The 21,465-nt window shown below is 36.2% G+C and overlaps 2 protein-coding genes across 6 annotated transcripts in view; one reads left to right on the plus strand and one right to left on the minus strand.

Annotated features, from left to right (window-relative positions):
• The first annotated feature begins 161 nt into the window (after positions 1-161).
• On the plus strand, positions 162-1,958 carry LOC143445847 (phospholipase A2-like). The gene is made up of 4 exons (XM_076945190.1): positions 162-369; positions 465-601; positions 915-1,033; positions 1,107-1,958. Exons 1-4 carry the CDS (start codon positions 265-267, stop codon positions 1,280-1,282), a joined length of 537 nt encoding a protein of 178 aa, XP_076801305.1. The 5' UTR covers positions 162-264; the 3' UTR covers positions 1,283-1,958.
• Positions 1,959-4,649: 2,691 nt separating this feature from the next.
• LOC143445033 (uncharacterized) overlaps positions 4,650-21,465 on the minus strand; it is a 28,409-nt gene continuing 11,593 nt past the window's right edge. The window contains exons 3-24 of one of the 5 annotated variants that reach the window (XM_076943832.1): positions 19,290-19,416; positions 19,089-19,190; positions 18,890-19,013; positions 18,322-18,432; positions 18,123-18,220; positions 17,693-17,913; positions 17,476-17,583; positions 17,251-17,337; positions 16,986-17,105; positions 16,727-16,844; positions 16,318-16,559; positions 16,159-16,230; positions 15,977-16,035; positions 9,882-9,926; positions 9,644-9,706; positions 8,576-8,714; positions 7,670-7,784; positions 7,465-7,558; positions 7,063-7,117; positions 6,878-6,942; positions 6,662-6,727; positions 4,650-6,448 (exon numbers count right to left, since the gene is read on the minus strand). In XM_076943832.1, coding sequence (XP_076799947.1) covers positions 5,853-6,448; positions 6,662-6,727; positions 6,878-6,942; positions 7,063-7,117; positions 7,465-7,558; positions 7,670-7,784; positions 8,576-8,714; positions 9,644-9,706; positions 9,882-9,926; positions 15,977-16,035; positions 16,159-16,230; positions 16,318-16,559; positions 16,727-16,844; positions 16,986-17,105; positions 17,251-17,337; positions 17,476-17,583; positions 17,693-17,913; positions 18,123-18,220; positions 18,322-18,432; positions 18,890-19,013; positions 19,089-19,190; positions 19,290-19,416 — 2,827 coding nt within the window. In that variant the 3' untranslated portion in view covers positions 4,650-5,852. Of the gene's footprint in view, positions 6,449-6,661; positions 6,728-6,877; positions 6,943-7,062; positions 7,118-7,464; positions 7,559-7,657; positions 7,785-8,575; positions 8,715-9,643; positions 9,707-9,881; positions 9,927-11,236; positions 14,146-15,976; positions 16,036-16,158; positions 16,231-16,317; positions 16,560-16,726; positions 16,845-16,985; positions 17,106-17,250; positions 17,338-17,475; positions 17,584-17,692; positions 17,914-18,122; positions 18,221-18,321; positions 18,433-18,889; positions 19,014-19,088; positions 19,191-19,289; positions 19,417-21,465 lie in introns of those variants that run through there. The other 4 variants (XM_076943831.1, XM_076943833.1, XM_076943834.1 and 1 more) reach the window with 4 other exon arrangements.

Consider the following 21,465-nt stretch of genomic DNA (forward strand, 5'->3'; position numbering starts at 1 on the left):
ACTGTTATTATTGAAGTTATCATATTCAAAATTTCCGGTTCAATGTTTGTGACGACATTAATAGGAAATGGCATGAAATACTGACAACGCACTGCTATAGCTGAGGTTGCTCATTGGCAGGAGTTACATTTGCGTATTCATATCTACATGTTGACTGAACCCATTTTTTAAATAACTTGTTTGGCAGAAATGTGTAGCACTTAGTCAAACTTTGCAGACGATTTGCTTTAGGAGAAAATTGACTGAAAAATTTATAAAAAGGCAATGAAGCACGTATTCACACTCGTGATCCTATCCACCACACTTTTTCAGATTGCAAACTCCTGTTGGACAACTACTTTACCGAAACCCGATGATAAACCTAATGAGGTGGTTTAAAGCAAACGATTAAACACTAATACCATAGCATATTACATTTAGATTCTTACCAAGATTTTGTAAGCAATGAAGGCTACTTTTTGCAGGAGTACGATTCTAACCTTGATGGAGTACTCGCTTTTAAGTTATCGTTAACTACTAATGAAGTTCTCGAGAAATACATGAATTATGGCTGTTTTTGTGGATTAGGTGGAAGTGGTCATCCCGTGGATGAATCTGACTGGTGAGATAATCATACGAAATCGCATTAACATACCATGATAGTTAGTAATGACCTTGTTATAGATTATATAGAACCTCAGTAAGTTCCAATACCTTTCAATATACATCATTAGCCAAGTCAGGTTAACCTATACAATGTTTATATAACGATATACCATTTATAAAATTTCAAACGACATCGTAATAACAGACTACGATTATTTGGATTACTTCTTAGATGCTGGAAGTTGTGACTTGAGAGCTCGGAAACATCGCTAAACATTTGATAGTTACAGTAAAGACTAAATCCGTAATTTACACTTGTTTGATTTCAGTTGTTGTATGGCACATGATGAATGCTACGACGAACATTTTCCCATCACCTCAGGAATATATTTCAAGCACTACAAATACCATTTGATAGGCAAATTCATATCCAAGGAAATAGCTTGTGGTATGTTTCAAAATTGAGATCTGCGACTGCACGTTATAGGTAAAATACAATTTTCAAAAATTATTGCTTGCAGATGAAGAAAGGGACAAGATGGCAAAGGCAAAATGCGAATGTGATAAACAACTGGCTCTTTGTTTACAAAAAGCTGTTTACAATGATGTTCATAAAAACGTACGTAACACTGAAGAGAATGAAAACACAAAAATATGCGGTGAAGATGTACGTGACAAACCACAATGCAAAGTTTAATACGAGAGCTATCTGAATGTGATTTGAAAAACGTTTTTGTAAATTGTAATAAAATTAAATCGAAAAACAAGTATAAAAGACAAAGAGTTTAAGTTTATACCTTTTGTTACATTATTGTTGTGCTTATTAAACTTTCGCGTCATTCAGCAGTTGTGATTTTTCCACTATCGTTACGTAAGACCTGTAAACGATTAATCTCTTCTAGGTTGTATGTCTATTGTATAAACCGTCACCATCAATGCAACCGATTTTTTTACCTTAAAACTCTGACCCAAAATCAGATAAACTTTGAATTTTTAATTTGACTTAAAAAATTTCTACTTTACCAGAAATTAAGTTAATAAGTCAAAAGGTGAGCACTAAATTATATATCAAAGGTGGGCAAAAGGAAATACTTTTTTTGTACATAAATTAATTACTTATATTTTTTATATAACTCAAACTATTTTCATGCATTAATGTCTACTGGTGTGGTGATTTGCACCATTTCATTACGACTTTCGGAAACCACGACATTATAACTAACCTTAAATCTCCTTACTTTGCTGAATTCCTTTTTGATAAATAAGTTTTTTTACTTTGCTTAATAACTGCATTCACCATTACTTTGACATTCATTCGATGGCTCATTTCTACATTTCTTTTGTTATCCGCTTAATAAAGTTTTACTTCGTCATTTGTCGGATGATTTAGCTCAGGATAACGCAATCGAGAAAGATAAACTGCCTCCTAAGGAAACAGCAGATCCCGTGGAGTCAACGATGCCCCAAAAGCAACTTTCGCGGATAAGCCGTTTTCTAAGTGGGCCGGCCGTGGCGACGCAAATGGATAGGGAAGTAGTATGGCAGAAGAAAACGCGAAGATCCCATAAGGCTAAGGGGCCAAATCATTGGTAAATGGCAAAGTAATAACCATAATGGGATCAATAACATAATTAATAATTTAATTCATCCATTGCCAATTTCTTGCGTTAGGTTTAAAATTATCGAACAGTGGCAATATTAACAGAACTTTAACGAGCTGGTAAATCTTCTGCGTGGGCCTCCTGTATGTAGCTGCTGCATGTAAGCAAAAGTTGCCAGTACGCGTACGATACGTGTTCAGTATGTGTTATCTTGAGTACGTTGCTTATTGCAAGCCCAAGTTAATGTATAATACCAAGTCCATTATAAAAACCACGGTCATTAGATCAAATTTATTATAGGCCAGGTGAAAATGTAATTAAAATTCCTTTGTTAATTCGCCTCGTTTTATTTTAATTATTTCTTGTGTTTTGTTTCTGCTTCGGGAAAGTGTGTTTTTCTTCGTTATAGACTACGACTACTTCACGGTTTGAATTGTGACAAACGAACATCTTTTGAGCTGTGAGGTTGAGCTGCTTTGCTTATCCTTATTCTATTATTTCAGATGAACGATTTTACGTTTAATAAAGCTAAGTATAACGGCATCATTTAGTACAATCACAATTGGGATGTATGTGGAGATCTGAAAATGATAGCGTTCTTTTTGGATTTGCAAGGAGGCTATACTAAGCATTCTTGCTTCCTATGCTTGTGGAACAGCAGGACTGATAAACAACATTATTTTAGAAAAGACTGGCCAGCACGTGAAGAACTTACCCTGGACTCACACAATGTTGAAAACGCACCTCTCGCTCAAAGAAGTAAAATTTTGCTGCCGCCCTTAGGCCTACACATTAAAGCAGGGTTTGCAAAGCAGTATGTGAAAGCATTGGCAGCTGAAAATAGTGCATTTCAATACGTTCGTTCTATGTTTCCAAATCTCTCTGAAACCATGGTTAAGGGTGGGATATTTGTTGGGCCCCAAATAAGAAAAATATTAGCATCAAAACAACTGCATGGAGGAATCGATGTTTGATTTAGAAAAACGCACTTGGTAAGCATTTCGAATGATACTAGAAAGCTTTCTTGGCAACCATAGAATGGAAGATTATGCACAAGTTGTGTCAAATTTGATAGAAACTTAAAAAAACTTGGTTGTCGTATGTCCCTAAAATTGCATTTTTCGCATTCCGACTAGGAATATTTTCGTGATAACTTGAGAGATGTGAGCGAGGAGCATGGAAAACGTTTCCATCAAGATATTCAAGTAATGGAAAAGCAATACCAAGGGAAGTGGGATGAAGCCATGAGGGGAGATTACATCTGGAATTTGGTTCGAGAGGACAGCACCACATATAAACGAAAGAGTCTTATCACATACGCATTTTTGATCGCGTGTGCTAAACGTTCATTTTATTCGGTAATTACTGTGTACGAGTTGTGTTTTCTTACGTTTTTATGTATCATCTTAAGTCCAGCATAACTGCCATTTGTAACAGATATGTCATTTCATCAAATCAAAAAGAGCGGACCTTGATTAGGGATGATAACCGAACAAGAGAAAATGCCGTTTAAATCTCCACTTTTAGCATAGTTTTCTGTTTTCCGTATTATTGAACGTGTGCTGCATGTGTTGCTGTGCCAATTTCTTAGAGTTAGTTTAAAGCAAACTGACGTGCCAACTTGTTTTTTCACCTGTAACCATTGCATTTAATCTAATGCATATTGCATTGCAGGAAAACTTTCGTTATTTCAAACAATCTGTAATTACGTGAAAGCGTCTGACATTACAAAAAAACTAAAGTCATTTTCAGGCTCAACGCAGCAAAAACCATAAAGCAACATCAAAAAATCACGGTAAACAAAACCAAAAATTTGTTATCCAGCTTTCTTTTGCTTAAGAATCGGTGATTTTATAAAGCCAGAGTTTGCAATGGGCTACATTAGAAGGACAGGGATAATTTTGGTTTTCATGCAAAAGTTGGTGATACTGTAGTTGACTCGCTTCATCGATCTTTAGTTGAGCCTTATGGTCAACTATATGGTTAGTCTTCCTAAAACTTGATTAAGTTAATCTTCACAGTTGAACCATTCGAGTGCTTTTTTAAACGTCTTGAAAGGACTCGCTTTTAGTGTTCAGCAATAATATAATTCAATAAAATTCAAGAGTGAATACCATGAAGCATTAAGACAAATGTGAGGAAAGGCTAATGAAAAAAGGCTCGCTCAGCTATTGGCATCTTTCCCTACATATGGGTGAAAACAGAAAACCAAGTTTTTTCAACTCTATATACTGTGGATAGGGTGCAACGACATGGCGGGTCCCACACGGCCACACTTGATTTTAAGCTTCGAGACATGGAACGTTAGGGCTCTCATGCAGTTAGGTAATTTCTCTGGAACACCTTCAATAATTACAGTATAATCAATCAAACACTTTCCAATCGGACAGGGCCTGCCTGTTTTCTCAGAACTATCTGAGTACTCTCTCTACTACTACTACTCTGAGATTGTATATCCGAAAATAGCTGAGATTGTTATTTTTTATTTTTTAAATTGTGTTAATAGTTACACTTAACATCATTGAAGGATGATTGGCGGGCTACATCATCAAGTTAAAAAAAGTTCTATCTTGGTTGTTTTGGCAAACAAACGGCTAGTGAAATAGACGATGTTGAAATAAGAAATATCATCATAAAACAAGAACATCGTTGCAAAAAGAAATGCACGCGAAGGCGATTAATCCGCAAGTATATCTTAATAAAATCCACAAAAATTAATTTGGTATTACCCAGCTACAAGTACAAATTCCCGCTCACAAATGAAAAATGCAAACACCAGCCGAAAACTTGCACCATTGCAAGCGCAAGCATACAACAGGTTACACTGCGTGTACAATGTACATAGCTTTGGCAAGGCATAATTATAATACAAACTGATGAAAAATAGCACACCGCAACACCAAGTCAAAGTCTCTTTTGAAAACCTGTCCAGTGCTTGCGATTGTCCACTACAACTGCGCATCAAGCATGTATATTTACAATTTACATGAACAATTCTGCTTCTTACATTGCTTAGAGTTTAGTGTATAGAATTTTGCCGTAATGGTTATGAACTTCCAAAACGTAAATGAAATTGAGAATCCGGAATGTCAAAGTTTTCAACCGGGTTATATGAAAACAGCATAGTTATTAGTATAATGCTATGACCAGACATCAACTAGTGCACATTGCATAAAATATACGTTAGCGTAGCTGCATTATAAAAACAAAGAACAGAAATTTGTACAGATTATTATCTATTATCCCGGGCTATCTACGGTACTTATTGCATGCGGCAAACAAAAATGAAAGCATATTATTTAGTTTCTGGGCCAAAAGCTTTCCCAATAAAATAAGTTATACCTAACAGAATAATATACCACTGCTAATACTACCATATCATGCAAGAATGTTAGAAGCGTTTTAAAGCAGAAACCTGCGTTCAATATTGATTACGTCTAACTTTAAATTTAGGTTGGGATTGATGACGAATGAAACTACTATAAACAGAAATACGCAAAAAGCAGTATGGGCAGTATGAACATGCAAAAATAAAAGAAAAGCTCATACAAGTGCAATTCAGAAACATACACAGGTGCAAGTTTCTGTCTTTATGAAATAATGTTTAGAGAGTCCTTCAAAATTATATTATTTCTGTACTTAGCATATTCAACTTGAGACAAAGTTTCATTCACTTGCTGGAATGACGGGTGGCGCGACTGCTACAAGTCCCTTTGATTTTGACCGTGTGGCTGCGGTGTTATGCTTGTACGAAGGGGATCTTGCAACTCTGCTTGAAAATAGAGGGCCATCCCTGGGAAGCGTGCTACATGTGGGTGAAAGATCATCTCTGGCAAGAGAATGAAGATCCGATGTGATACAAATATTGGATGGGGCTCTCATCGAGGCAGATCGCATCACAAGATTTGATTTTGGTGGAACTGGGGGCTTAACTTTTTGACCGTGAGACCCTGAAAATGTTTCGTGTTTTCGAAGTCCCATTTTTGGCCTTGGAGGAGGAGGTTTTCTGGGTGGTAGTGAACGTGAAATAACTGGTTTCTCCGAAATCACTGTCGCCCCATTTAGATCATCATCTGGAGTTGAAGGAGGAGGAGGTGAGGATGGTGGAGGAGGACGAGCAGGTTTTCGTGCATCACTAAGTGTATTGTTATTGTTGCTGGAATTGCGTGAAAGAGGAAGTGTTGTCGGAAGCTCGGCAGAAAACTTTCTCAGACTGGATTGTTTTGGAGGAAGTTCTGGTGGAGCTTCATTCTCAGTGTGAACTGCAAGGAATCAGCTACTTTATACATAAACCAAAACAATGTTTCTAAATTACTAATAAGTTTTGCAAATACAATCATCAAACTGGTAGTAAAATGAAATAAGAAGTTATAGAAGAGTCAGTTAATGTGAAACTGACTGACCAAACCAAGACTAACAAACAGGGTATATCATGAATATGGACAAAATGATAGTTTAGATGTTACAAAGCATACCAGATTCGTGTTTCTTTTCTACTAAATTAGTTTGTAGAAAAGAGGGATGCAACGGACTCGTATCGTCTGCAAAAAATTTTTATTACACATGCAAAATTACCATAAAGAAAAAATAACAATTCATGTAATTAACAACAACTTACAGTAATTAAGCATTTCATAAAACCAATCAAAATTTTTTAATTAACTAATGTTCTCGAAATTTGAAAGTCTTACCATCAAGCACAGCTTCATGAGTTTGGTCAAGCAGCGGTATGGACATTTCGACTTCCAAAAGTTTTCTATGATTTACAAAGAGAAAGTGTTAACAAATCCTTACTAAGTACCAATACTAACAAGTGAAAATTCAACAGACAACCATAAGCTCATTAACAACTTTTTTACTTGATTTAAACACTTACCTTTCTGGAAGAGATATATCAGGTAACGCTTCCTCCATTGTTGGAAAAACTTCTTCTGAAAATGAAGCAAGAGTTTGAAAGATCAAAGTAACATAGAGGTCAAAGGTCAAAAGTAAGGCTTAAATAAGTCAAAGCAGACGAAAGTTCACATTTGTTTCATATTTTTACGTTTACCAAACGTTTGACATTACAATATTTTTGGCTTCCTTATTGCATACGTTTGCTGATAAGGACAAGAAGTTTTCATAAGGAGTTCATTTAGTGTCAAAACACTCAGCCTTTTGCATTCAACTTATGTCATGCGTCACAAAGGTATCATGCTTTGTCAACTTAATGGCAACTTAAAACCACCAGTAACTGCCTATATTTCTGCATCTTGTATAGTTATGTATACATAAGTACCGTCTATGCTCAAGGGCGTGAGAGGTGAATAGGGCCTGTTTCTATCAGTTTGGATTTCGTGAATGAGGCTTGTCGGGCGTTCAGTGGAAGTGGCCTGCAAGAGAAACAATTACTATGGTTTAAAGTCACTTAATGCCAGCTCTTTCATCAATCTTAAATATAATTCAAGGAAATGCATCGCTGGAAATATTACATAAAAGCATACTGAAGCTCTGCTTATGTCAAAGTAGTCGACTTCTTGTTTCTGATTTGCTGCGACTGCCTCAGGAGCTTTGTCTAAGTAACTTTCAGAAGCATACCGGCCTTTGTCGATAGTAATGCTGTAACGAAAAAACTCAATGCAAGATATCTGGATGTTTAGTGTTAGCTTTAAAAAACCTATTAGCATTACAATGTAGCAGATTACATAAATGACTATCCTGATTTACATGTATTTAATGTAACTAGTTCAGATAGAATTTCTGGTGTCTTGCCTCAAAGTCAAACTTTTAAAATAGGGCATATCCATAAAGATATAAAGTAAAACATACATTAGAAACATATGCATTTTAACTTGCCACATTTCAAAATTATTATTCTTGTAATCAGACAAATATTACGATTGCCATGCCTAACATCATTCATGCAAATGTATAAACGACTTTTCTATGACCACCATTCAATGAAGCAATATCAATACTGTATACAGCAAAAGTTATACAAATAAGAATCAACGCAAGCAAGACCAACACGAAATTATACGACATGATAAAAGTTATAGAATTTAAGTACTGTAAATACATTTTCAATTTCTAAACAACAAATTCTTTTGGGAAAAAAACTTCTGTCAAATTATTTTCCTTAAAAGTATAACGGTTTTCAACAAAAATGATAAACTGATCAGGGTTTATTTTTATGTCTTCTCAATGTTGCAAGAGAAATATAAAAAACAGCAACTGCCACAGCTTATACGTCTTCATGCATTTAGACCATCTTGATTAATCCTGTTCTTTCACTTCATGTGTTACGCAGAACGCAAAAAGAAACAATTTTAATAAAATAGATATTGGATTAGACGTTCATAACCACAATAATAGAAAGAATTTATGGCAGGTATTACACATGTACTAACTTCTGTTTAGCATGATGTCTTCGATGCCGTAGTACCAAAAGCATGACGAACATAACCAGTAATACACCTACCACAAACCCAACCAATGCAGCAGCCACATAATCTGTTATTCCAGCTGTTGCAAGCTCTTCTGTAGCATCTGCAATAAACGAGATTCACTAAACAAGCTTTAGAAGGGTTTTTTAGGCAAACACCTAATATAAAATTATGAAAGTCAATTGACAAAATCCAAGTAGCAGCTTTAAAACAAAATGTCAGTGCCAAAAAATGAAACGTCTTTTCCAGAAAGACACTGTACATGCACATAAGTGAATTCTTTTTTAATTAGTAACAACATGCTGCAAGGGCAATTAGTAAAGTAGGAAAAAAAGCAGCTAGAACATTATGTGATACAACTGATCCTGACATTATCCGCAAGTTTAAAAACATACTCGTCTACACAAGCTAGACCCCAATTAAAATCAAGTACACACAACTTGCCCTGTGATACAAAAATAATTTGTCAAGTACAAACTTGTAACATTTTAATGCGCAAATAAACTTAGCATTGGAATATGTTGTTCTGAAATCAGTATTAAATAATAATCTAAACTATATTAAGCATTTAATGTTATTTTACTGAAATTTAAAAATTTCTGTTCATAAGTAATCCTAAATATATTGTGAAGCTCTAGTAACAGATGTCAAAATATACTTGCTACCAGTTTAGTTGAGTGGGTAACTAATAACTAAAAAATATATATTTCTTAGTCAGCAATAATTATAAGGTGTACTGTAAATTGTTGTGTTCATGTTTAAACAACATTAGGTTTAAATTCCAGTAATAACATGCAATTTAAAATTGCTCTTGAATTTCAGTTAAAAGGTTAACATGAGATTGTTGTTAATTAAACATTGAATGATAATTGACTCACACTTTAATTCAATTTTTAAATACAACGATAATAAAGCATTTCTATATAACTTAGTGGAAGTCATCAAGTATTAGCAAATAGCAAATCACACAGAAAATGATCAAAGAGAAAACTAAAAACCCAAACATGATCATTCCTTTTCAAAATATCTCACCAGGAAGTGCATAAACTGGATTGGCTGGGTAAACGGATGTATATTTGTTGTTCTCAAAATTAACTATAAAACCAGATAAAATTATGCTGTGTGACAGTTAATTTGTGGTACCTGATGCCTTGTTATTTTGACTTAAATTTACACAAATCTCTTACATGAAAAATTACAAAAATACCTTTTAGAAACAAAGCGTAAGACAATCATGCATCAGGCATTCAAATGGTATTTTAAAACTTACTTCGAGGAACTGAATCAGTTACTCCAACAACAAGAACATCAGTAGCTGCATAAAATGTATTTTAAGTTATATGCCTTAGTGAAGCCAATAAATCACTTATTGTTTTGTTGTAGGCATCATGTCACATCAAAATGACAATATTTATTAATATTTTGTATAAATTTTTAAATAACATTAATCAGAAGTTTGGTACATTAAAGATTTACAGTGGTATGCGTTACAACGGTATCCACAGACATTCATATTACGGTATTAGTGCAAGGGTCGGCAACCTACGGCCCGCGGGCCGGATCCGGCCTGCGAAATCGTCCGGCCCGAGACATAAAATTGGTGCAAAGGCGGTAGACTAGTATCTCGTACTAAGTACGAGATTGTCTGTAAACTAAACTAGTAGACTAGACTAGTCGTTATAGATACAAAGAGAGATGCACACGAGCTTGAATTACTGAATTTTCCTCACGCTTTTCCGACATTCGTTCTCTACAAAATAAATTCAGGCTATTCAGTACTCCTTTTGATGTGGACGCCAATACCATTCCCGAAAAATTTCAAATGGACCTTTTTTCAAGTGTGAATACATATATTTTGCTCTTTTTGTGATTGGTATGATTGAGATTGCAGCAATGTAGCGTAATATACTGAAGTGAGTGTGAATTATAGTATTATTGGAAATGCCGGCCCGCCAAAGAGTTGTACACTCGACATTTGGCCCGTGACTAGCAAAAGGTTGCCGACCCCTGTATTAGTGCAATAATAAAACCAGTTAATCTCACAATAAGATATGTGATACTGATATGTACCTAATATATTAATGCATATTTTATCTTAAAATTCACACATATAACCGATGAACAAAAACATTTTCAATCACTCCAAATTTTTTTGGATGTCATAACTCACAAGCGTGATTGGCTATTCTTTATTCCTAGTGAAAGTTTTATACCTAGTTGACAATGGTGTATGATTGGTTTGGAAAGTTTCTTGTTTTTCTGCCTGCTACATGGGTTTTAATGTAAAACATGTGGAAATATTTTAACTACACAATATGCAATTTATTTTAAGACATTGCACTTAACAACCAAATCCATATGGCACAATTCCAGAATTCCAAAAAATGTGTTAATAAGTACGCTAATGTGACGTACACGACATGGGAATTTAAAATAATAACCTACATACCAGTACTAATTTGTTTCATAGAAAAGTTGTATAAATATTATTACCTTCATACCTATGTTGATTCTAAATGCAGATCTTATTATTCTCAACTTAAACCATAATAAGTTTAAAAACTTTTCACTTTTTCGTTCACTGCCTATTATACATAAATACCTATCGTATTGTGACATCATAACTTGCATTTGATTTCTTTGTATATTTAAATGAAGGTTCATATATCATACTGCAAGAAATATGGACGAACATGTACAATATACAGTACTGAGATACAATTAAAATAATGATGTTATGACAACAAATATTTCTGCATTTAAATTTAAATGAATCAAAGAATAAATTGTTGTAGGCAATAAAGTACATGTGGTGAAGACATAATGCAGGATGAGTTTTCTTTGAAAGCGTTTTACTTGCTGTTGCAATACACATTTTTACACTATCGTCAAGATAATGCTAAGGCTTCATACCACCATTGCTGGAGGCAGACAATACCATACTGACGGAAAGCAACGTAAATAAATGTAAAATCTACAAACAACAAAAAAAGAAGAGGTAATTCACAATATGTTATTTGGCAAGCAAGTATCAAAATACTAGAAACACGGCAATACCAGTACAAGCTTTACACAAATAACCTTGGACTTTAAAAACACTAAAATGCAATACATCAACATAACAAGGACGCAATATTTAACCCTTTACCAAGGAAGTTCCTGCTATTTAACATTAAATGATAATTTGAAATAATGTATTTACTTAGAAAAAATTTAGTTCAGTGGTGTAACAATATAGCTGGTGACTGCAGTAGATCCACATGCAATAATGCGAAAGCATTGAATCAGTTAGCTAATTTAGTTAATATTGAGGTAGAATTATACATAAGAACATTATCAGGCGGTAGCGCACAACATTTTCATTGTAGCGTTTTATTGTGTGCAACACCATGCTATTGGTTGACCAACTGGAATAAACAAAATATTAAAGAATAAATAAGATGATGAACAGGGAAGGATCATAACATTTACTTTAAGCAGATTAATTAGACAGTTCAGTGAGCTTTATATGACAATATTTATATTTCAGGATTAGGCTTCTGCAAGCCATGTATGCACCAATGTTATACACACAATCACAGTGCCATGATACAAAAAACTGAAAATGACACTAGATATAGTAACATACTAAAAGGAAACGACAAGTTACATAATGCTTAAGCAATAAAATTTGTCAATTATTTCATTAACAGAAGTGAAACTTCAATAAACAACAGTACAATAAATAATATAAAATCATGTTCAATACAACATTATCTTCAAACAGAGCAAAGTTGGTAAAGCAAAGAAGAAATGAAGTGTAAAGATGAGCAGGCAAATGGAGACCCAATTTACATAAAACGTTTCAGTATCATTCCAGCATCTCTTTGATTTTTATGCACTGGTCGGAGTATGGTTATATTATCCTCCACTACTTTTTTCAGGCGCGTTACATGCCAAATTCATAGCTATCATAGCATAATGTAGCTTTTCCATGTAGTACACTGAGACCAATTTCTAAGTTTAGGAAGTATGTACAGATGAGAACAATTACGACATGGTGTCAAAGGAAGATACGATCTGTGAGAAGTATCTCAGGAACACCTTGCCACTTAGAGGCTTTCTTTCGATAGCAAAGGGCAGTTCCGGTGTTGAAAGAATTGCTACTTTAGTTGGACGACTTCGTTTTTGTAACACTCTGCCTAGATTTTGAAATACTAAATCTCTCTGACTTATGGAGCATTCATTGTTGAAAAAATTTCGCACGTGGCCTCGGGAATAAAATTCAACTCTGTCATGGCTCTCAAAGTATCTTCCACCACGCTGTTCAGCTCGACTAATTACATGGTTCCATTGCTGTTCTGAAATCTTTGCAACTCTCTTTTTTATATACCGGCAACGTTGTGGCATGCGTAGAAGATTATTGTTGTAAGATCTCCTATGACGCATTTGCTGCTGATTTCTTCTGGGACGAATGTCTTTGTGAAATCTTGTCAGTTGCTGTTGACATCTTTTTCCTGTGGCTGTCAGTTGCTTTGTAGCAGAACTGAACCACCTTTTTACAGTCCTCTCTATACTAGGAATGCAACCATGCATGTGACCAGCACAATTGGGTTCATTCAAACTACAATCAAACTCAGCAGCGTAGTGAAAATTGATTTTGACTTTTTCTGCTCCTGCTGAATACTGTATGCGGAAAGGCTTACCGCCCTTTACCATAACTCCAACGTGACCTCGAATAGCTTCAGTATCAGATAGAGTCTTGTTAAATGGCTTCCAAAGTGGCTCCGGTCCTCTACTTGCAGGCATAAATTTCCTAGTGTCATTGGCACTTCTGAAAAAGGCTTTTACATCAACAGGATACTCAGTGAAGTCACATGTTTCTGGTTGTTGAATGGCCGGTTCACATAAAGTAGTTTCTACCAATTCATCATCATTACTGTTATCACATGTGGCTCCAAAACTTTGTAGCAAACGAGTGAGCGGTTTCCATAACGTAGGAGCAAGTGGAACGCCAAACGCGATTTTATGTACACATGGATCAGCCCTATTTGACCGCCAGCAATCATTAGGTAAAATTTCAGGATCCATTTTCTTCAGGGCAGTTTCATGCCAAATTTCAACCTCACGTAGCAACAAGGGATAAGCATGGACTATGCTGTTGATAGATTTAGCAGGAAGACAAGATTCTTCTTTAAAATTTTTCATGACCGTCTCTGCAGTGTCTCGAAGTGTTTTTTGAAGTTGTTCCAGAAATGCTCTTTGCTGTTCTTCATTACTTTCAAGTGAGTTGACAAAACTTTGAAATTCTTCAGATATAGATGGAAGCACTCTTTCCACAAATAAATCTGTTATTTTTCCATTAGCTGAACTGCCCGGTTGTTTTTTGTTTGGCAAGGAATCTTGGTTATGATTTGCATATTGTGGTTCATCGATTAAATTTGTAATTGATGACTCTTGATGAGGTGCCTGTTTGCCTAAAGGCCTCCCACCACAACCAGTAGGTTGCCTTGCACCATTCCTTTCATCAGCACAGTCACACGTGCAAGTTGTTTCTAAAAAAAAAAAAAAAAAATTGAAATAATGTTAATGAGTCTAGATTAAAATGGGTCAAGTGTTACATATAAAAAAATTAACAACAAAAAACTGGATATTAGTTCAGATTAGATGCATGTCATCAGTATTAAAAGATGAAAGCTAATCTACATTTCAAACATGCATATTAAACATGAAAAAACTAAAAAATGAACATCTTTTGTTTGAAGTCACAGTCTCAGCTCAACAATGTGATGGTTCAATTTTTCTGAAAAATTTAGAGCTTTTCACTATACAGCACCACTTATACTTCAAATTTCTATTAACTCAAACTCCTTGGCACTGTCAAACAATACTTCTCACATGCTTTCATCTTACATATCACCTCATTACTTGAAACATGCTTAAATAACACCACTTTGCACCAATCTGTATCACAATGTCAGTGATCTATATAGTATTAAAAATAACATGCATTAAAAATTTCATGATCCCTGCACATTGTACACTTCAAACTAAAACCATTCTAATTTGGCCTGGGATGTACTGATAAATAAAAAAATAGCATCATGCTGACTATTCCTGTATGTGTCACCCCTTCTTTTTCTTACAAATAACCAACTTTACAATGAAAGACGTCAAAATGAGCAAATAGTGCCTTGATTTCAATTTCACATGCTTTTGAAGGTGCTATGCTTCCAAATGTACGATCTAATTATTTCACATTTTATTTCATGCGATGCAAGAGTACAATTTGCTCATCTCCATCACGATGATAGGCCTACTGTTGAGTTAGTCAGTTTGTTAGCGCATACCTGGTGCTTGGTTATAAGAAGATGGCACCGGTTTGTGGCAGAACAGGCAGTGAAGACCCAACTATAATGTTCAGTTCAAATCAGAAAAACGTGGGTCACAGCGCTCGATAAACCTGATTGTTCTACATTCCGCTCCGAATAGGGTACCGGTATACAATTGATTTTTATCCTGCCTTAATACGATAACTGCACGATTTGATTTTTACAGTGATCGTCCTATGGAACATTTTTATGAATTGTTAATCTACATAACACACAATATATTTTTGTTACAACAGAGATAACACCTCTTCAGTCATTTCAACATCTACACAAACGTGATGACAGAAATGTTCATACTTAAATACGATCAACAACACACTTCAATAAGGGCTAAAGGGACATAAGGCAGCATAATACTGTTTAAGATACTTCAACAGGCCATCAAACAAGCAAATATTTTTTCCTTGTCTGCTTTAAATTTTGAGTAGCAGAACATAAGCTGAGTCACGGCCCAACACCCAACTTGTACCAAGCGACATGCAAATGACAAAGGAGTTAAATACCAAACTATTACACAGTATCAGAGCTTATAAACTGGCATGCAAAAGCTTAGTACGCCCAAATGCATAACTTTCTTTCCTTGTCTAAATGACATAGCTAAGCAGTCCTGGCATTTATAACACCAACGTCAAACTGCAGTCAGTTTCTTACCACTTGCTCAATGAATTAGTGAATAATGTCACGGCATGCATAAATGACACAAAGAAATGCATGCAGAAGTACACGTTATAACGTTAATTAAATTCACTTAGTATTTGGTAACAGTTAGCAGAACATAGTTTTTATGACTTTTAAACATATGGTACATGCCGAAAACATGGTAGTATTTGTAGTTGAAATACAGTACTTTTAGCTACAGCTACTACATTAGTCACCAAGCCGTTAAAATCCTCCAAAAGTGCAATTCTTGTTAACAAAAAATCATATCGTTTAGCTACAGGGTTTCATTTATGTCAGCAGCTCCAAAGTAGTTAGATAACAAGATCACACTTACCGCTAGATGGTAGCTGGCAGTCGGTCGGAATTTCAGACAAGCTTGAAACAGCAGAAAGACTGCAATAAACAATTTTGCATTATGCTTGACCAATTTCTTAACATATAATATATGGTGTGTCGTATTGGTTACCTCCAGTAGTACCGGGGGGTAGTACTGGCTCCAGTAAGTCGTGTGCTTACCTTACAAACGGTGTGCGAACCACGCACCTTTGTTCTCGATACCAGCCACATTCAGGATCAGCATTACAGCATCTGAAGAAAACAGAAATGGTATTAGCCAACGCAACCGTTTTTACGGACATACACGAAAGCAAAACAAGAAAAAGCAGTTCATCCAACCTTTCGTTTGCATATTGCTTGCACGAAGTCAAAGGCACTTGCGTCATTCGATCAGTGAAAGCAACAAAAACAGCGGGAACAATTTGTTCTTCGTCCGGGTGCAACAAATTGTTCTCGACACGCTGGTCCAGTTCTGGTCGTGAAATATGCAAGGCCAATATTCCGCATGAAATCTCGCCGTTGTCGCATTTGCTCTTGTTAGCAATTTGCATCTCTTCTAGGAGAATTGACTTGGGACCAGTCTACAAAAACAAGTTAATAAAAAAAACTGAAAGTAGGATATGAGAAGATTATTGGTTATTGAGCAGCTTACGGTATTTTTTTAGTTAATCTCCAAATAAAAACTATTTAAGCAAAATCCGCTAAATTGTTCAAAGATTAGCCTGTAGCCTAGTGTCCCAGAACTTACTGTTTCGTTTAGCCTTGGGCGAAGCCGCAGTACTTTCCCCTCTTCCGTTCCAACGTACACCAAAAGTTCGTTGTTATCGCCCGCATTTGTATCAATCGCTATTTGCGTAGCTCTCACGCTGCAAAAAGATAGGTCTAATAACTTCAAACCGATATCGTTATGACTTATATATACCCAGGGACTCGAAAGAGGTCCAATAATAATTTTGTTTGAAAAGTTACAAGGTAATTAAGCTAGCCAATTTTCGTGTCTATCTTACTCTGTTTCACTGACGAACATCGCCTTTTCATACAAGGGGTTGACCGGTTCATACATAAGAAAGTAGGTCTTGGCGAAAGACAGGCTGTCATCCGTCATCAACGAGCTATCGTTTAGACACCTGGGAGAAGAAATAACAGCTTGTCTGTTGCTCACGCGACGCTGCTTTGCCACATAGGCAGCCTTACTCTTAAATGTCAATCAGTTATCAGCAAAGAGGTATTTGTCGTATAACCCTAGTTTACAAACGTAATGAACAAGCTTACCTTCCTGGACGAGGTCTGGGTACCTCCATATCTGGTATCGGGACAGCTTTGATGATATTTTCTGAAGGGTGATGGTCTTCCATGTTACTATACAAAACAAAACAAACTCAGTTATTGGATTACATGTCCACGGGCTCATGTTGCATTTTGTCGAGATCGCGTCACTACGCCATAAGAAGTGCGGTGTGGCATGTACGAGATAGCTTACACCTTACAGGCTCCTACCTTATCGGTCTATATTCTTGGTCCTTAAGAAAGTTTCCTTCAAATGTCGTGCGGATTGTGTCCATAGAGAACACGCAAACAGCTGACGTAGAAACCGTGTTCCATTCCCTAAAAGGAAAAGTGGTAATGACAACTGGAATTGGAATACTACTGTTCAAGCCTATATCCTACTCTGCAGTCCGCGTTTCAAGCATAGTGAGAAAAACAAGCGCCTAACCATGGTGTTGTGAAGGTGGCGAATATCACATCCATCGATCCATATTGGTTGGTAATCGTTGTGATGTTAGAAACGGATGTTAGGTTGTTAAACACAAACCCCTTGTTTGCGTTCGACGAACACTTCAAACGAGCTTTAAGAAATGTTGTCCATTGGCCAGGCAATATTGACAAACCCCCGATGTCATTCTTGCAAACCTGAGCTACTCTTGCATATGTTACCTGGGGTGTAACAAATCAAAATTAGAAACTAAAACATGAAATTATCTTTTGTGGGTCTGGTCGCAACAATGCTATAGGTAAAAATTACTTAAGCAGTTTCTCAAACGATCTGCTCTAAATCCCTCAATTAACGCTGGGAAAAATGTATAATTTCGACATCCTACAGTATCAAAAAACAATTGTTACAGCAATTACAATCATGTTTTTACCGATTCGTCGGTCCCCGTCTCGACGCTGGTCGCCGTTTCTCGGAAGAAAAGATAAACTTTTCCATCCTTGTACTCAACCATCTTGATAAAGGTCGGGTCTAGAAAGCAAGAGCAATATTGTTGAAGGTAATCCTAGCGATTACGAATTTAAGGCATTTGTTCATCAAAGTGTTATGCGCTTATTTATAACTCAACCTACCATTAAACCACTTGTCCATGCTGTAAACATAAGGATCGCTTTTTCTCATAAGGACTGGCTTCTTGCCCATGAAATCATTAATGACAGCGGAGAAAAGCTGGAATTCGTTTGCTGCACCCAAAACAACAAAACAGGTTAGATGCCTTAACAGCCACACAGTGCAATTTTCAGTCATAACGTTGGACGATGCGAATAACTTGATTACAGTAATGGGTCAAGTGAAACCCGAACCTGCCATTTACACCCTAACACTGAACCATGTCGTAGCGACGTAGCCTACACTACATGAGGATCTTCAGCATATCTTTTACAATTGTTGGGTGGTGGTTATAGTGGGCGCGCTATCAACAGTTAGGCAAAATACTTTGACTGTATAACCATTGTTGTCCATTGAAAATGACACAATGAAACTATCAGACATGTACATATGAGAAGGGGCAGTTGTAATGGGTAATAAACCCAGCCATGTTTTAGTAGCCTACTCTCGTTTTTCTCATTTAAATAGGCAAGCAAATAAAGAAATGAGTAACAATATTCCCTATAAGTCCCACTTCATAATCTTACTTACAAGTTCTGGTGTATAGACTGGCGCTCGCTGTGTTAGGGTTATAAGGAACTACGCATCGCGGGTTGCAGGACGCTTCTTCGAACACTAATGAGTTCTTGTTGGCTGGCGCGTTGAAATCGTCACGCTAAAAATTAAAAAAAACATTTGTTTTAGCCGATTTATAGACAAAAATAACGCTTTCATTATGTTTAATACTTACACTGTAAAATCGACAGGTAGGTTCGTAGGAGTTGGTGCCACACACGTACAACCGGTTGTCATCCCAACGTTCAACAACGCGAATGAAATTGTTGCATTCGCTCTGAAACAAAGCGGCATTTAAATAGCCTCAAATGATTAATTAGCAGCATAAATTATAAGTTACTCAGGAAATTAGATATATCCATTTTACTAGGCCCACCTCGTCTTTTCCCATGCGCTGACAACTTTTTTGTGTAGCGTTTGGCGACTTCCATTGCAATCTTTGGATGTAACGAATCTCACCATCTTTAGTCGAACCAGTAGCGTTAAGCATATATATGTAGTCCCTGCAGAAATAAAATAATTAAATAACCAGTTCTAACAACGTCATTTCAATAAAACACGCAATCGTGATGTCTATAACGTGATTGCGAAAAAGTATGTTAGTCTTGTGCTTTGTAGGTAGAAATTGCGATCTAGTCTTGGCAACCAAAATGTCATTATTTAATACAGACAACATAAAACTGAAGTAAATTGACGCAATTTGAAATTTCAGCAAATATCCAACACTTGACGTCACGTTAAACTTTAGAAAAAATAAGTATAAGCTAAAATAGACGTCAGAGGTCAGAGCGCTCTTAAAATTCAATGTACCTCAAATAGTAGCCCACAAATTGCAAAGTAGTTTATTCAAGTACTAAAACATTGTTTGGAGGGTCGGTGCATCAAAGGAATTCCGTTAAAATTCTGACCTTAGCTCAACGTGTAATACCATATAGTTGTTATACAAACAAATACTTTTCTAAGCTCAAAGTTATTTGCAAAGGATGACTTGCAAGAAGAACCGATGCACTCTTTATACACATTGGCAGAACAAAAGGGAGTTATTTCCAGCGCTAAAAATAACATGGAGTAAATTTGTTCCCTCCATAATAACGTGTTGTAAAAGAACCTTCGCGCGTGGAAGGTGTTTATAATGTAAACGTAAACCAAGAACATGCGCCAAAAGGCGTCTTTGTCAAGAGTGCAAAAAGGTCTAGGCCAAACCTACTTAGCTTTTTTACACAAATAATACAAACGCTGCGATGGCAAACCATTCAGTCACGACACCAAAAGCAGACCAAACAAATTTTCCCATGTGACAAAGACCTTCAAAACCATTGAACAGTTTTGCTCATACAAAGCTTGCACAACAAAGTCGATCGGGTCAAACACTTGCCGTCATTGTCCCTAACAAATGCACAAAACAAGATAGCGTGTAACATTCACGACAATTTCACATCCGCTAGTCGACACAGGTACCCGACTAGCCTTTTGTCAAATTTAATGATGACGTCAAAAGGTCTATTCCGGTTAATTCCGACTGGCATTTAAAATTGATCTCATTTTGCGATCAATGGGGTTCAATTGGACCGAATACGCCAAGTTATGAATGGCAATAAGGCCCTTCTAAATGCTTAACAAAACAGTTATTATCGATGGTGTAGGCAATAATCGCGTCAACATCCTGGCACAAATCCTCTTTTTTATGGAATTTGGATGGACCTTTACGCTCATAGACTCTGCAAACAATTTTGGCGAGGAAAAGGTCGCCTTATTGTGTAACGCTTTAGGATTAGAATGCTAAGCCTGAGTTTCCAGGAAACGACCGTAATTAATACAAAAAGAAGGCAGGGTTGAAGTACGAATAGACGACCTCCTTGCTATTTGAGAAAAGTCCGAATCGATCCCATACACAAAACTCATAAATGTTTGTTTCAGTTTTGTTTGTGAAATTGTTTTCATATCAAATCGAACTCTGGCAATATCTACCGACCGTTCGACAAGCTATGTTTCACCTGTACGCATTCCTTATTGTCAGTTTATAGTTGGTTTTACCCCATAACATAAAGAAACCATACTAGTACAGATGCGTTAGCAGCTCTCATTAAAAACAACGGCACCTGATCCAAGACCGTGAGAAAACGTTTGATACAAAAACGTGCAAAGATACAGAACAAAAATCTGTTGCAGTAACAAGAAAGTTTTTCAACATATAAAATTTCAAAAGCATTGTTAAAATTGATCCTGGTTTCAACGACAGGTTTAATGAGCGATATGTTGAAAACTGAAGCTGTGAACCTTAAATCTATTCCGTAAATATCGACAAAGGTGACTGAGAAAAAACAATAAAGTTCCTTGTGTTTATGCAACGAGCTGTCTTTGCAATGTGGCATAGCGGCGGTCGGTCGGCGCCTCGGTGGGTTAAAGCAGGAGCAAGGTAATATTACATCACATACGTCACAAAAGAGCTATTTGAACGGGTCGTATGAAGTTAACACAAACCTTTCCGTGGCTTTAACTTGTTTAGAACGATCACTAGGTAACACAACTCACATGCAACTTGTTATAAACTG

The sequence above is a fragment of the Clavelina lepadiformis genome, chromosome 2, assembly GCF_947623445.1.
Source record: "Clavelina lepadiformis chromosome 2, kaClaLepa1.1, whole genome shotgun sequence".
NCBI classification, from domain to species: domain Eukaryota; kingdom Metazoa; phylum Chordata; class Ascidiacea; order Aplousobranchia; family Clavelinidae; genus Clavelina; species Clavelina lepadiformis.

Coding starts and splice junctions, on each gene's coding strand:
- LOC143445847 (XM_076945190.1), top strand. CDS start 265: ATGAAGCACGTATTCACACTCGTGATCCTATCCACCACACTTTTTCAG. Junction 602..914: donor CCCGTGGATGAATCTGACTG/GTGAGATAATCA, acceptor GTTTGATTTCAG/TTGTTGTATGGCACATGATG. Junction 1,034..1,106: donor ATCCAAGGAAATAGCTTGTG/GTATGTTTCAAA, acceptor TATTGCTTGCAG/ATGAAGAAAGGGACAAGATG.